Here is a 13,908-nt window from a genome sequence, read left to right on the forward strand (position 1 = left end):
ACACAGCTGTCGGAAAAGTCTTAAAATGTACATTCTGAAAGAGTTATGTAGTGCCGAGTATGATAAGCAGTGATGGACTTGTCTTGTGTTGTGAAAGGCAGGAAAAGAGTGAGAACAGGATGATCAGGATGAAGATAAGTACAAGAGACTCACATCTCTTCCAGCAGGCCCCTGCTCTCCTTTGTCTCCCTGCGAAGGAGGCATAACCAGATTTGATCAGAGGCTAATTATCAAAAATTACAATGTAGTCATACAATAGGTGTTTTATTACCTTTCGACCATCCTCTCCTGGCACGCCGTCCTCGCCCTGAAAAAGTTTGATAGAAAACGAGGCGCTAAACACAGACATCTGGATGAGTGCGAGGCGCGTTTTCATAATTTCTGTAATCAAGACTTCCTGTAATCAGCTCTTCCTGTTTTGGTATAAGAACTCTTGTAATTTTGTGCAGCTCATTCAAGCAGTAATTTCTCTTCTAAACGCTTCGTGTGACACGCAGCCATGTATTACAGATATATGACGGGTGCCATCCAGCCCAATATAGCTCCTGCAATTACCACAGCTGGTTCAGGGCTGTGATCAGTAAATCAGAAGAAACTGCAGGACGAGCGGGATTTTTGCGTAAGCCCAGCTCCAGTGGCGTAATCTATCTGAGTCAGGTTAACCGAACATTAGTACACGGCTGACTGAAACTCCTCACATATTTCAACTATAAAGCATTTATTAGGCTGAGTTACCTCCCACTGAAAGCTCATTAGGCTGCTAAGAGGGTGATTTATAATCAGCAGGATGGTTTAATCGTCTCATTTATGGAGGACAAGGGCTGTGGTGTTGTTACTAAACTGGAACGAGTGTTTGCGTACTGCATTCTAGATTGACTTCATAAAAAAAAAAAAAAAAAAAATCAGGATTTAAAGTACCAAGTGCCAGCTGGGAAATTCACACATGCTACCGATATTACAATGGGGTTGTTGAATATATCAACAGCAAGGGGTTTGTTGTGAGAATATGTTACATACATATATTGCATGTACAGTAGATTCAAAGGTTTTTGAATAGATTTTGGGTTGTCATTCAGATTACAGCTTCACTTACAGCTTTTCCAGGCAGTCCTGGTTTCCCATCCTCCCCTGCTTTACCCTGAAATAAAGCAAAATATTATTTTGATGTGATAACGTGCTTATGCGCTGGTGTGGGAATTTGTATGGGTAAATGATTTCCCCTACACAAATTAAGCCATGATATTACTCACAGGTGTGCCATCAGTTCCTGGGGGCCCAGGGGGTCCTGGAGGCCCCTGAGGCCCTCTTAGTCCCGCCAAGCCCTAGGGAACAACAATTTAATGTTTATTTATCCAGCATAACAATACGTTTCTGATTGAAAACTGGACTGATTTGTAGCCGCCAATAGTGGAAACATCATGATACAAAACCAACAGATTTGACATAGGGAAGAACAGAAGTACTCACATCTCGTCCAGGATCCCCTTGTTTTCCTGGGTCACCCTAAAAAACCAAAAACATTTAGGAAAAGACTCAAACTGACTGAGTATGCTTTGAATATGAGGCTGATGCAAAGATTGAAGTGATCTGACCCGTAATCCAGGAACTCCAGGCGGACCAGGTTTCCCATCCTGACCAGGTCGTCCATCCAAACCAGCCGCTCCTCTTTCTCCCTGCACACGCATGCGCGCACGTACGTGAAAAAGTTAGTTCACCCAAAAATAAAAATTCTGTCATTAATTACTCACCCTCATGTCGTTCCACACCCGTAAGACCTTCGTTCATCTTCGGAACACAAATGAAGATATTTTTGATGAAATCCGATGTCTCAGTGAGGCCTCTATTCCCAGCAAGATAATTGAAGATAAACACATTTATATGCCCAGAAAGGTACTAAAAATATCTAGTGATGGCCGATTTCAAAACACTGCTTCGAAGTCACTTCACTTATGAGGTAACGAAGCCTTGTTTACTGAAATCACGTGACTTTGGTATTCCGAACCGCTGATTCGAAACAAAAGATTCATAAAGCTTTGAAGCAGTGTTTTGAAATCGGCCATCACTAGATACTGTTAAAAGTCATTATTTTGGGGTTTTTTTGGTGCACAAAAAGTATTCCCTTTGCTTTATAATATTAAGGTTGAACCACTGTAGTCACATGAACTGTTTTAAATATGTTTTTAGTACCTCTCTAGGCATCTGAAAGTGTTATCTTGCTGGCAATAGAGGCCTCACTGAGCCATCGGATTTAATCAAAAATATCTTAATTTGTGTTCCGAAGATGAATGAAGGTCTTACGGGTGTAGAACGACATGAGGGTGAGTAATAAATTACATAATTTTCATTTTGGGTGAACTAACCCTTTAACTGTCAGTGACACACATATTCTACATACAAACACTCAACATCATTGTCGAAATCAATTTTTCAAACCAGCATTGGGTCGTCATCAACTTGAATGAATAATAATGAGAATGGTTGACTAATAGATCCAATCTTTGTCATTAACAACATCTGTCTGACAGCACCGTACATATGCATGCCAAAAGCAGCAGTCATCAGCCTAATGCAATAATCAATGATGCCTTGCTTAAAAACCTACACAATGATTAAGAAAGGAACAGAGATCAAAAGGATAAATTAGATGAGGACTGGTACACAAGTATACGTCACAAGGGTCAGACACAAACTAATTGACTATACGTCTCTCTGACAGGAAGAAGAAAACATGGTTTACAATATTCCTCGAGACATCAGTAAGATCTTGTTTTCTCATTTCCTCCCACTGCAAAACAAAGCCTTGTTTCAATCCTGTAGCACTAATGTTAAACAAAGATTAAACAGTCTTGCAGACAGCCAATAACTAATAATTGCAACACTAGAGGCCTGCTATTTAAAACCCCAAGAGGAAAAACCTGACATAATGAAGTGTGTCACAGCCGCTGCAGTATAGAGAGATCCATGACTAAGCAGTTATATTTATACTTTACACTGATTAGTGCAGCCAGCGTTACCATTTCAGCCATTTTTCAGCTGTCATCCACTGTATGGCACTTACTTTCAAAATATTGTCATTGCTGCAATCTAAAATAGAATGATTTTGCAAAGGTGCTTACACCTGCCTTTGAAGAAATATTTAAGGAAGCTGCTTATTTTGTAGATGCTTCATTTTAAAAGTTATTGACAGCAAAAAACTTCACAAGTTGAAGCAAGGTGTTTATTTTCTTGCTAAGGGGCATTATGGTAATAGTGGAAAGTGATCAGACATCACAATCAATTTCAAATCAAATTAATTTACATTTAATTTATCCATCTGTAAATAAAATTGCTATTTGTTAAAAGTGACTTTTTAAATACTTTTATTCAGCAATGATTCATTTTGATCAAAAGTGGTTCTAAGAGTGGTAAGAAACGGTTCCAGTTATATTTCCACTTGAGCTTGGTTCTGTACGGCACGATTACAAACCGTTCTCGGCCCGGAATTCTTAGCACAGGTTGGCTAACGGCTGAACCGTGCTGGTAGAATGTGTATAGTGAAGTCGCCACTGCGGATTGGTCACTAATATTCCCCGTGGTAAAAATCAAGTTTTTAATGTTGTTTGTAGGTCTATGTGGTGTTTTAATATGCTTTAAGACAAACCATGTGCAGATTAATAAGTCAACACCATTACTGAGTATTTTCTCTTTAAAACTGCAGTGATCTAAAGACAGTTTCAAAAACGCGGTGTTTCTGACATCACAAACTACCTTGTAACCAATCACGTCAACATGCCGCTGGGCTTTAGCATATCATTAACAGCAAACTAGCAGGGGAGTCTCGAGAGAAGCCAAGTTATCTCGGTATATTTTTCTGTTGATATGAAAAATCGGGTAGATTTAGCAATATAGCAGGTGTATGATGTATATTACGGCGTTATGATGAACTATATGTCTTTCTCCATTGACATTTTAAGTTGTTCAAAGCGTTTGTAAGGATGCTGATTGTTAGAAGGCAGCTGTCTGACTTGTGAATGGGAACATGGTTTGTGTAACATTAGGAACACATTATTAGCTGTTTGATAACATAGTCAAGCAAAAGGCTAATCATATTAATTACCATTATGTGTCCGACGTTGTAAAAAGCGATACCATAGTGCAGCGTTTACTTCAGTAAGTTGAGCGTGTGGATCTCTGAGCTGGTGTGAGTGAGTGGAGGCGGGGCTAATTAGCATATTCATAGATCCATGTATACTAAATGAAGCAAGGGTGTAGAGTTACATTCAAGCTATTTTAAGGCAAGCTATTTTAAAATTTTTTTAAATATGTCATTTTGGTGATCTAAAATTAGTTTTATGGGATAAAATTATTGACTACAAGGGGACTTTAAAATTTAAAACAGTTATTTTACATTGTAAAAAATGCTATTGCATTTATGATCAAATAAATGCAGCCTTGTTGAGCATAAGAGACTTTTCAAAAATATTTTAAAAATCTTACCGACCCAAAACTTTTAAATGGTAGAGTATATAATATATGAATACAAAGATTTTAAGCCCAGTTCCATTATTTAGCAGCTTTTTGATAAATGCTTTGCTCAACAGTGATTAAACTAGATAATGATCTTAGTAATTAGAGCTGGGGACAAAAAAACATTCACAGATGGATTACAATGCATTCAACGAACAAATTATAATAATGAACAATAATTATAATTTTAATTTATTTAAATTTAGTTTTTCATTGAAATATGTAAACTGTAAAACATTACAGACAAGTGTTGTAAAATATTTGCCACACTCATTTGAATTTTTCACAAAATCATCTTTTATGTGTCCTAAAGAAAAGAAAGAAACAACAGCCTGTTCACGTCTGTCAAATCCAAACAGAGAACCTTTAAGCAACTTCCACATATGCTGGAAAGAGCAAAGCGAACCCTAAATCTACTGAATGATTTATTTCAAATGATTTGTGGCCCAAAGGCATAGTTGAAAAATTGATGCATCGAATCTTGTTTTGTAACCGCATCATGATTTTCTGAATCAAAATTTAAATGGGCCCGTGAGGCGCTTGAAGATTACCACTCATGTATAAAAGTAAACTTGCAGCCTTTGCATTAAGATGCAGAGATCTTAAACCACAAGGCTATTTCTACTTCCTGTCAGGGATGTCAGGACCTGTCACTCATACACACGTGATTTTTAAAAACATGTTTTGTGCTAAATATGTTTTATATATAATGTCTTGTGGTCATGTTAATGATCTCAAAAAGAATGATTGGTGTTGTTTTGGGTCAGGAGGGTCGAACACTTCATTCCTCTGGAAATCTACAGCCTGGACACAGTAGCCAGAGAAATGAAAGACAGCATGACGTCCCACAGTAAACAGAGAAACCCAGCTCTCTTACCTTGTCTCCTGGACTGCCCCTATCGCCTGGGTCACCCTAGAAGAAACATAAAATAGATTTAGATACAGACTGCTATCAAAAGTAATGACTAGTCATTCACTGTGGTTCTACAGATTTATTGAAAATTTAGTTATCAGAATGTTTAGAAAGAATTTGGTTGTACAATGCGTTTGTCAATGCCCTAAATAACTGTTCTGTGTGTATATCACTATATTTAGAGTCAGTGTGTACATGGCCACAAAGACAAAACCAGGTAGACAAACAGATTAAAGAAATATGTAAATGGCTAAAAGGTGCAAAAGCACAAAAGAGAGGTACTTACTCTGGCTCCTGGTAGCCCACGCTGCCCTTCAGGACCCTAAAAAACAAAACAAATAGTTTTTGATAAAAATCCTATTACTCTCAATAACACATACTGTTTGATCTCCATGCTGACTTACGCTTTGTCCTGCAGGGCCTGGCGCTCCTGCTTCACCCTTTTGACCTTTAGCCCCGTGCTCCCCTGGGTCACCTGCCTCTCCCTGGTGTTAGAACGAGTATCACAATGACAAAATCAGAATATGCGTGATAGACAGAATTGAAAGACCAGGAACATTTTACTGTACCTTTTCTCCTCTGTCACCTTTTAGCTGTTTCTCTCCAGTCGTCTAACAGAGTAAACAAATTCAAAAGATTTCAAAAAGCACAAACTACTTACATAAGGGGGGTGTAGAAAAAAGTATAAAGAGATGACAATGATTTAAAAACTTACCACATCTCCAGGCGGCCCAGGGGGACCTTGTATTCCCTGTAATTACCCATAATGAAGATAGTTAGATGACAATTTCACTGTGTGGTGGTCTAAACATGATTGCATTTGTGATACAAGTTTTTAAATTTTCACCTGCTCGCCCTTTGCGCCTCTTGGTCCGGTGGTGCCTGGGGTACCCTGCACAAAACATAGCTCTGATCACATGACCAGACAAGGAACCCAATAACGTAACCCAATAGTGCTAAATATCTTGCAGTGGTGATCTGTTGTTTTATTTGGAGGCTAGGGTTAGGGTTGATGTTTTTAACTGTATGGTTGTAGAGAAATCTCATTAACCAGTAAGATTTTAGTTTTGGGGTCATGGGTCTGAATACATTGAGCTCTTGGTATCACTGGTCGCTATATACAAGGAACTATTATATAGCGGCTACAAATAAAGGATGTAAAGAAATTGTATGGCATGAATTTGCTGACAAAATGGCAATATATTAATATTTCTATTTCACTATTAATCTATTACCTATTTTAATAATATTCCTATTCCTCATGCTTTAATGTTGCACTGTGTATTAACACATGTGAATGAGTCATTCAGGAATAAAATTCAGACTGAGTATAAATAATTATTGTGCAAAAAGAAAGTTTGCAAATATTTACTTAAGCGAGACCAAGCTTTAATTCGGATGTAATACATTTAGGCAGCCATATGTCTTACATTTCGTCCATCTTCCCCCGGATCACCCATGTCTCCTTTTGGCCCAGGTTGACCTGGTTGACCTGGTATTCCCTTAAATATTAAAGGAACATTGTTAGGATGTGGCTGGAATACAAGGTACAATGATTCGTAGCATCACATAACAAATCTGCATACTCACTCTTAGACCTCTCTCCCCTGGTTTACCTGGCAACCCTGATTCTCCCTGAAAGACAAGAGAAACAGAGTAACATTACATACAAAAAACAAAAACATACTCACAAATAAAGAAATGACAAAAAAAAAAAAAAAACATACTGAAATACCATCCTCTCCTTTGTCTCCTTTTAGTCCCTAAGAAATAAAACAAGATTAGACTTCATGAAATCCACTGTTAAAAGAACAGTTTACCACATGTTATTCACTAAAATAATTACACTTGCATGAATAACAATACAAATTCATATTTCTGAGACCACAGGTGCAAATACAGTTGCTTTAAAGGAGTGTGGAGTAGCATCTGAAGACACCTATTACCTTGACTACTTGTTACTTCTGTGAGAAAGAAAGATGTTAGAAGAAAAACAAGAAAGAGTTAAATGTTAAAAAACACATTAAAAAAAAACAAAAAAACAGAATAGTCACAGGGCTAATAAAGTAGACAGTTGTAGTAAAAGTAGTAACTTTCAGAAACTTTTCATCTATTACGTTTAGGGTAAAGAATTAAGTATGACAGACACATTTAAACCCAAAAAATGTTAGTTGGTGAGTATTATTTGCAGATGAAGTTGTTAGAAGCAGCATTTAGGCCTGTGTTCATGTATAAATGTGTGTAGACTCTCACATCTTTCCCTCTGGGGCCCATGGGCCCCTGTGAACCAGGACTGCCTGCCTCCCCTCTCTCCCCTGGGTCACCTTGACTGCCCTAGAAGCACACAGAGAAAAGAGGTTGAGCAATGTATGACAACTTATTCAGGCTAATGTAGAGTCATTTGCATGAACATATGTTCTGGAGTCACTGGAGTGAGAGAGACAGTTAAGGGGACACTTTACCTTCGCACCAGGTTTTCCAGACAATCCAGTGAGACCCTGTGTAAATAAAAAACAGCTATTGATGAATTTAGTGTGTTTCTTTCTTTTTGCTAGGATGAGGGAAATGAAGATGTGTTATCTATTTCTTGTTTATGTAAACTTTATACTGTACTTTTCAAAGAAATGTATTAAATTAAAAAAAAAAGAACTGTTAGTTTGATATCCGTAATGTTATTATGCAATTATTTTTCTTTCATGCATTTATTTGCATAATGAAATGTGATTGGTCTTTTTTCTACTGAAAATATGGTGTCACTTTGTGTTGATTCTCATGCACAAGAGACAAAAAAAAAAACAAGAAGTTACATTTAGATTTTTACATTTATGCATTTAGCAGACACTGTTATCCAAAGTGACAAAAGAGGGGAAAAAAGGCAATTTGTCAAATAGACAACAATACTTGTAATATACAATATCAGGTTTATTAGACAACTAGGAGTATGTTGAATGCTGCGACTACTACTATAGCAGTTGATTCTGCATTTCATTTACACAGAACCAAAGCCTAAAACCAAAGCTTTACTGCTATACTTTTACTGCCTTGCATGCTCTAGTATTTCCATGTGCAAATGCAAATCTAGTGTAGGCTTGCTGCAGTAGTCAGTGTTACCGGTGTTACACGGTGTTTGGCCATACACCGATTACATTAATTGGCCACCAAAGCACCCACCCACACTGTCATTTTGCATTTTCTAAAGAAACAAAAACCATTTAGTTCAGCTGGATAACGGACACTAAATTTTTTTACACTTTTTACACTTACCCGATCGCCCTGGTCACCTTTAGGTCCAGGTTGGCCAGGTTCTCCTGCTCCAGAGGCACCCTGTGGGACAGATTAGAAAGGTTCAATCATGCAGTTTCACAATTTCAGTTGTACCTTGAAATTAATCTCATGAATCCATTGGAAAATTTCTGAATAATAACAATAGGTTTTATTTCACAAGTCCGTGTGATCACCATAAGCAAACTCAATGTCAACAAGTGTAATTTCGATTTTAAAATGTCTTCATTATCTCATAAGAGCAGGCGGTTTCCCAGATGAACACCTTCATTCATTCACAAAACTCACCCTTTCCCCTTTTTGTCCAGCATCTCCTTTATCACCTTTAGCACCATCAGGACCTGGAAGGCCTCTTTCACCCTTAAAGAAGAAAAAGAAGAGAGTTAAAATGGTTTAAGTTTTGAATGGAACTTTGGCATTAAAAATCTGATTTTGGTGGGTTTGTACCATCTGAATGTCAGTATAAAAAAAGACTTAGACTTAAGAATAAAATGGAAATGCTGTTATCTGACACAGACAGAGTCTCTGCATTGTTCTCAAAAGTCATACCCGCTCTCCTTTTCTCCCAAATGAACCTGGACCCTGCTAAAAAAAAATCCACAGTGAACAACGTCACCATCAAGAGGACAATTACAAATGCATGAAATGTTCATATAAATTAAAAAAAATGAAAAGTCTGATCTTACACTGCTTCCCGGTTCCCCTTTTGCACCCTCGTTGCCCTTATAGCAAACAGAGACACATAAAGAAGTATAAAGTATATATGTATTTTATTTGTATATATGTATATATTTTTTTTTTTTTTTTTTTTTTTTATATACACACACAAGATTAATGCTGTTTGTTGAACTGGCATCTTTACTTACCTTCTCTCCAGGAAGGCCATTGCTCCCTGGCAAACCCTGAGGGCATGTAATAAATAATTTACAACATGCATGTACACTCATGCATTTTCACATGGCTTGTGACTTATCATGGCTTGTGCAGCCACTCACCCTCAGTCCTTGAGGTCCAGGGAGGCCTGCTGAACCTTTATCTCCCTAGCATACAAAAAAAAACAGACACAAACAAGTAAAGCATTACCTACAGCTCTCTCATAAAAAAATATATCTATGCTATATCTTAGATCTATCTTATGTAGCTTAAGGGAACACCTTTTCTCCTGCTGGACCTGGAAGGCCTCTGTCACCCTAAAAAACATCAAAATTAACTAATTTAAATAGCAAAATTGCTGTACAATCTTTGTTAAATGTGTTAGCATACATAACACATTCAAAATAAGCCTGAAAAAACACAAAAGAGCACAAAGAATATGGTACAAATCTGGATACAGTGATAGATGAGAGATGCTTCAGATCTTACATAGACACATACTCACCTTGGCTCCATCTAAACCAGGTGCTCCAGTCTGTCCTCGGTCACCCTGAAGGAACATTAAAAAAACAAAACTTCATCAACTGATTCATAGATTATGCATTCAGAAAGTTGGATGACACAATCCACTATAAAGTCTAGACTGATTCGGTTCTTTACCTTACTTCCGATTTCACCTGGAGGTCCCCGGGGACCCTGAAACAAAAATGCAAGAATAAAAGAAGAATGAGAATAAACGTTACAGTGAGCATGAAATATATTAGGGCAAGATTTTCATACCCGATCACCAGGGTCTCCGGTGTTTCCTTGGGGGCCTGGTTTACCCTCAGCACTCTCACCCTGCAATATCATCATACACACAGGCCAGGTTAAAGGGGGGGCGTAATGCTATTTCATTCATTCTGACTTATTTACACTGTTGCATTCTCATGCTAAACATGACCAAATTTTCAAAACACGAGTTGGACGTATGACGGAGTATTTCTGTGCCAAATATACAACTTCCAGTTGCGGACATGATTCACCAATTTTTTTTCGAGTATGGCCTTTATGACATCATAAAAGGGTGGAATTCCTTGAATAGGCACTTCTCCCTGATAAGCGTTCACACTCACATCACCCAGAGCAAGAGCAAGAGCACGCCCATCAACGCGATTCGTTCTGGATACGGAAGCCGAGAGATTTTTCAACAATGGCTGTGTCCCAATTCAGGGGCTACACCCTTTGAAGGCTGCATACATCATCGAGGCAGTCTTATTTAAGAAAAATAACCATTAGATTGCAACGTAAGAAAAAAATTACAGTATTTTACACCTCACAATGAATATCAGTCAATTTTATTACGGTTACTTTTCTTAAATATGACATCCTTGATGACGTATGCAGCCTTTAAATGCAACCACCGGAGGACGCAGCCTCCGAAATGAGACGCAGCTCCTGTCACCAAAGGAGTGTGTTTTTGGTTGTGAGGGAAAGATTACCTTTTTCAGCTTCCCAAAGAACCCAGCATTAAGGGAACAGTGGATGAAGTTTGTTTTTCCGGGGCAGCAATGGAGTTGTGCACGTATGTTTGTTTGTTCCCGGGATTTCGGTGATGAATACTTTGTAAACAAGTCCCAGTTCAGACTCTACGCAAAAGCTGCACGCGCTCGTGACTCTTTAACTCTGTCCACGGCACTGACGGCAGGCACGCCTCCAGGAGCTTGGCTTTTTTCGGAAAGACTCTGTAGAGCTTATCTATCTTTTATAAATATGATAAAACCAAAGACTTTTCGGAGATATGAAGGATGCAATATTACTCTATATGTACTCAAGATTAACATGAGATTGGCAGAAACTGTGTGTGATACCTCTCCTTTAAGGAACATTCATAGACAAGAAAAGCTGACATTTTACAAAAAACAAACAAACACACAAAACACACACAAATAAAACAGCTTACAAGCAATGTAAAAAAAAAAAAATAATGGCAGACAAATACATACAGGTTCTCCTTTAGCTCCTTTTTGTCCAGTCAGTCCTCGTAGGCCCGGCGGACCAGAAGGTCCAGGACTTCCCTTAAAAACACACACAAATACCATTCAGTGCATTCAATAAAAACTCAAAAACACACATTATAGTACACACAACCAATTTACAGCAGCAGTCACACATACACATGGCAACATCCATTTACACTGCCACTTTGTCATGAATAATGAAAACACTCACGGGTTCACCGGCATCTCCTTTAGCAGCTACCCCACTGCCCACTCCGGGAGGACCCTATTAATCAGAATAAAACAGAACAAAACATTTATGTTTAGAAATGTGCCTGATGTGCCTGATATGCCATCAGAGAGTTCTCACAGTGATTGGATTACTTTGCCCTTGTTGAATCCTTAAACAACATGGGACACTTTTCTGAAAGGGTGCTTGCTTCTGCATAATCGATAAATAAATGATTATCGCTTTCAAATTCTCTAGAAATGCATCATAAAATTCATTACATTGATTCTGAGTTAAAGGCATATGAAAGACGATGTTCCTAATATTTAGGACTATCAACATGCAATAAACACAATAACATTTCTCCATGTATTAACATACAATGAAAAATAGATTAAAAACATACTTCTTGTGGTAACATCTAAATCAAAACATGCTTAGTCTAAACATGCTTAGTCACTGTTAGACAGCGTTACTCTAGAAATATAGAAGTTTGATGATGTCTTATTTCATAATATTTGTTCTGAATCATTGTTATACTGTCAATTGTTTTCTCATCTTTTTTGAGAAGGCTTTCCTGGCGTCTTTTGAAAAGAATTTATAAAGACTCACCCTCTCTCCAGGGCTGCCTTTGTCACCCTGCAGGAAAATGAAATGAAACACAAAAACAGACAGGTACATGATTGACTGAAGGCATATCTGAAATTTCAAACAGTGAAAACAATGAATTAATATTGCATAACAATAGATAAAAATGGCAGTGGTACTTTCATATATTTTCATAGCTGAGTTAAAATAAGCAAACAAATACGACCTGTACTGTACACAGGCGGTGTGATAATCACTGTGTACTGACTGGAGTTGGTTAATTTAACAGCTATGCGGATGTTTCACAATTTTTATCTTGACCTCAAACAATGCATAAAGAAAGGTGAGTGAGCCCCCTGTGGTGAGCTCTGGTATCACATGGATATTCACACTCATAAATATATATACACTTTGGCTACGTTCACATACTCTCAGTTCTGGGGATGACAACCACATTTACTTACGGGTGTGAGTCTCAAAATGTCCTGTTTACACAACAACTTACAGTGGCGTCTTGAATAATGTCTATATGAACGTGCAACAGGAGTCAAGCCTGTATCCTCTTATGAGCATCTATAGCAACAGTGTCCAAAGAAATATCAAAGATGGTGACGCCCATAAAACTGAAAAACGCTATCACTTTGACACGACCATGAGTTCATCTGTCAAACCTTCATTAAGCAACAGCAGCTTTTATATCTGGGGTGATGGAGAGGGGCCATAATGCACATTGGGGGACACCTTTAGCAAAAAAGGCAATGGATTCTGACCTTAATAGAAAGTCCTGGAGAGCCTGATAACCCAGGGCGACCATCCTGACCAGGCAGACCTCGTGTACCTGCCTCTCCTTTTGGCCCATCCACACCTGGACGACCAGGAGTGCCCTAAAAGTACAGAGAGACATAGAACGGGTATGTAATAACCCTTGCTTATTACTTGATGACATGAAGTACTCATACATGCTGCTTTTTTTGTCATTGTGCAAGGTGAGAGTGATTTTCTTGTGTTTCTTACAGGGATCCCTGGGATTCCTGGTTCTCCTTTACGGCCCGGTAAACCTCCTCCAACAGCAGATCCAGGTTCCCCCTGTAGTAAATATATTTAAAACCTGCTAAATCAAGGGGTAGAGTAGAGCAGTGAGCGATTAATTTTAATATCACTCTTACCCTTTCACCTTTCTCTCCCTTCAATCCCTGAGGCCCTGCAAGACCTGGTTCTCCCTGTAAAACAAAACATAAAACATTTTGTAAGAGTTTTGAATGTTTTTTTGAATGTCTACACATGTACAGTTTGTTAGTGAGTACTCACAGGGTCTCCTCTAACACCTGGTAATCCCTGACTGCCCTAAAGCAACAGAATGACATCACACAATGAACCTATGTTAGAAATAATTTTTTTTATCTTTAATATTTTATGTGGCACTGTTTTAAAGGGGATTTAAACAAATAAGAGATTAAGAGGTTTCATTATGCATTCAGGCCTGATTATTATCATTCATGCTAAGTATTTAGATGTGTATATATCCATAAATACCCGTT

The 13,908-nt window shown here is 38.1% G+C and overlaps 1 protein-coding gene across 1 annotated transcript in view; it reads right to left on the reverse strand.

Moving 5' to 3' along the window:
- The window catches only part of col7a1 (collagen, type VII, alpha 1), a 58,615-nt gene that overhangs the window by 26,579 nt on the left and 18,128 nt on the right, over window positions 1-13,908 (reverse strand). Inside the window, 34 exon segments of the mRNA XM_051897348.1 lie at window positions 154-189; window positions 272-307; window positions 1,094-1,138; window positions 1,251-1,322; window positions 1,468-1,503; window positions 1,593-1,673; window positions 5,384-5,419; window positions 5,706-5,741; window positions 5,824-5,904; window positions 5,989-6,030; window positions 6,135-6,170; window positions 6,267-6,311; window positions 6,850-6,921; window positions 7,010-7,054; window positions 7,147-7,182; window positions 7,673-7,753; window positions 7,882-7,917; window positions 8,684-8,743; window positions 8,990-9,061; window positions 9,251-9,283; window positions 9,388-9,423; window positions 9,568-9,603; window positions 9,697-9,741; window positions 9,856-9,891; window positions 10,080-10,124; window positions 10,235-10,270; window positions 10,355-10,414; window positions 11,560-11,631; window positions 11,786-11,839; window positions 12,395-12,421; window positions 13,141-13,254; window positions 13,385-13,456; window positions 13,537-13,590; window positions 13,679-13,714. Of these exon segments, the coding sequence (XP_051753308.1) occupies window positions 154-189; window positions 272-307; window positions 1,094-1,138; window positions 1,251-1,322; window positions 1,468-1,503; window positions 1,593-1,673; window positions 5,384-5,419; window positions 5,706-5,741; window positions 5,824-5,904; window positions 5,989-6,030; window positions 6,135-6,170; window positions 6,267-6,311; window positions 6,850-6,921; window positions 7,010-7,054; window positions 7,147-7,182; window positions 7,673-7,753; window positions 7,882-7,917; window positions 8,684-8,743; window positions 8,990-9,061; window positions 9,251-9,283; window positions 9,388-9,423; window positions 9,568-9,603; window positions 9,697-9,741; window positions 9,856-9,891; window positions 10,080-10,124; window positions 10,235-10,270; window positions 10,355-10,414; window positions 11,560-11,631; window positions 11,786-11,839; window positions 12,395-12,421; window positions 13,141-13,254; window positions 13,385-13,456; window positions 13,537-13,590; window positions 13,679-13,714 (1,740 nt within the window).

This window comes from Ctenopharyngodon idella, chromosome 6 (genome assembly GCF_019924925.1).
Source record: "Ctenopharyngodon idella isolate HZGC_01 chromosome 6, HZGC01, whole genome shotgun sequence".
NCBI classification, from domain to species: domain Eukaryota; kingdom Metazoa; phylum Chordata; class Actinopteri; order Cypriniformes; family Xenocyprididae; genus Ctenopharyngodon; species Ctenopharyngodon idella.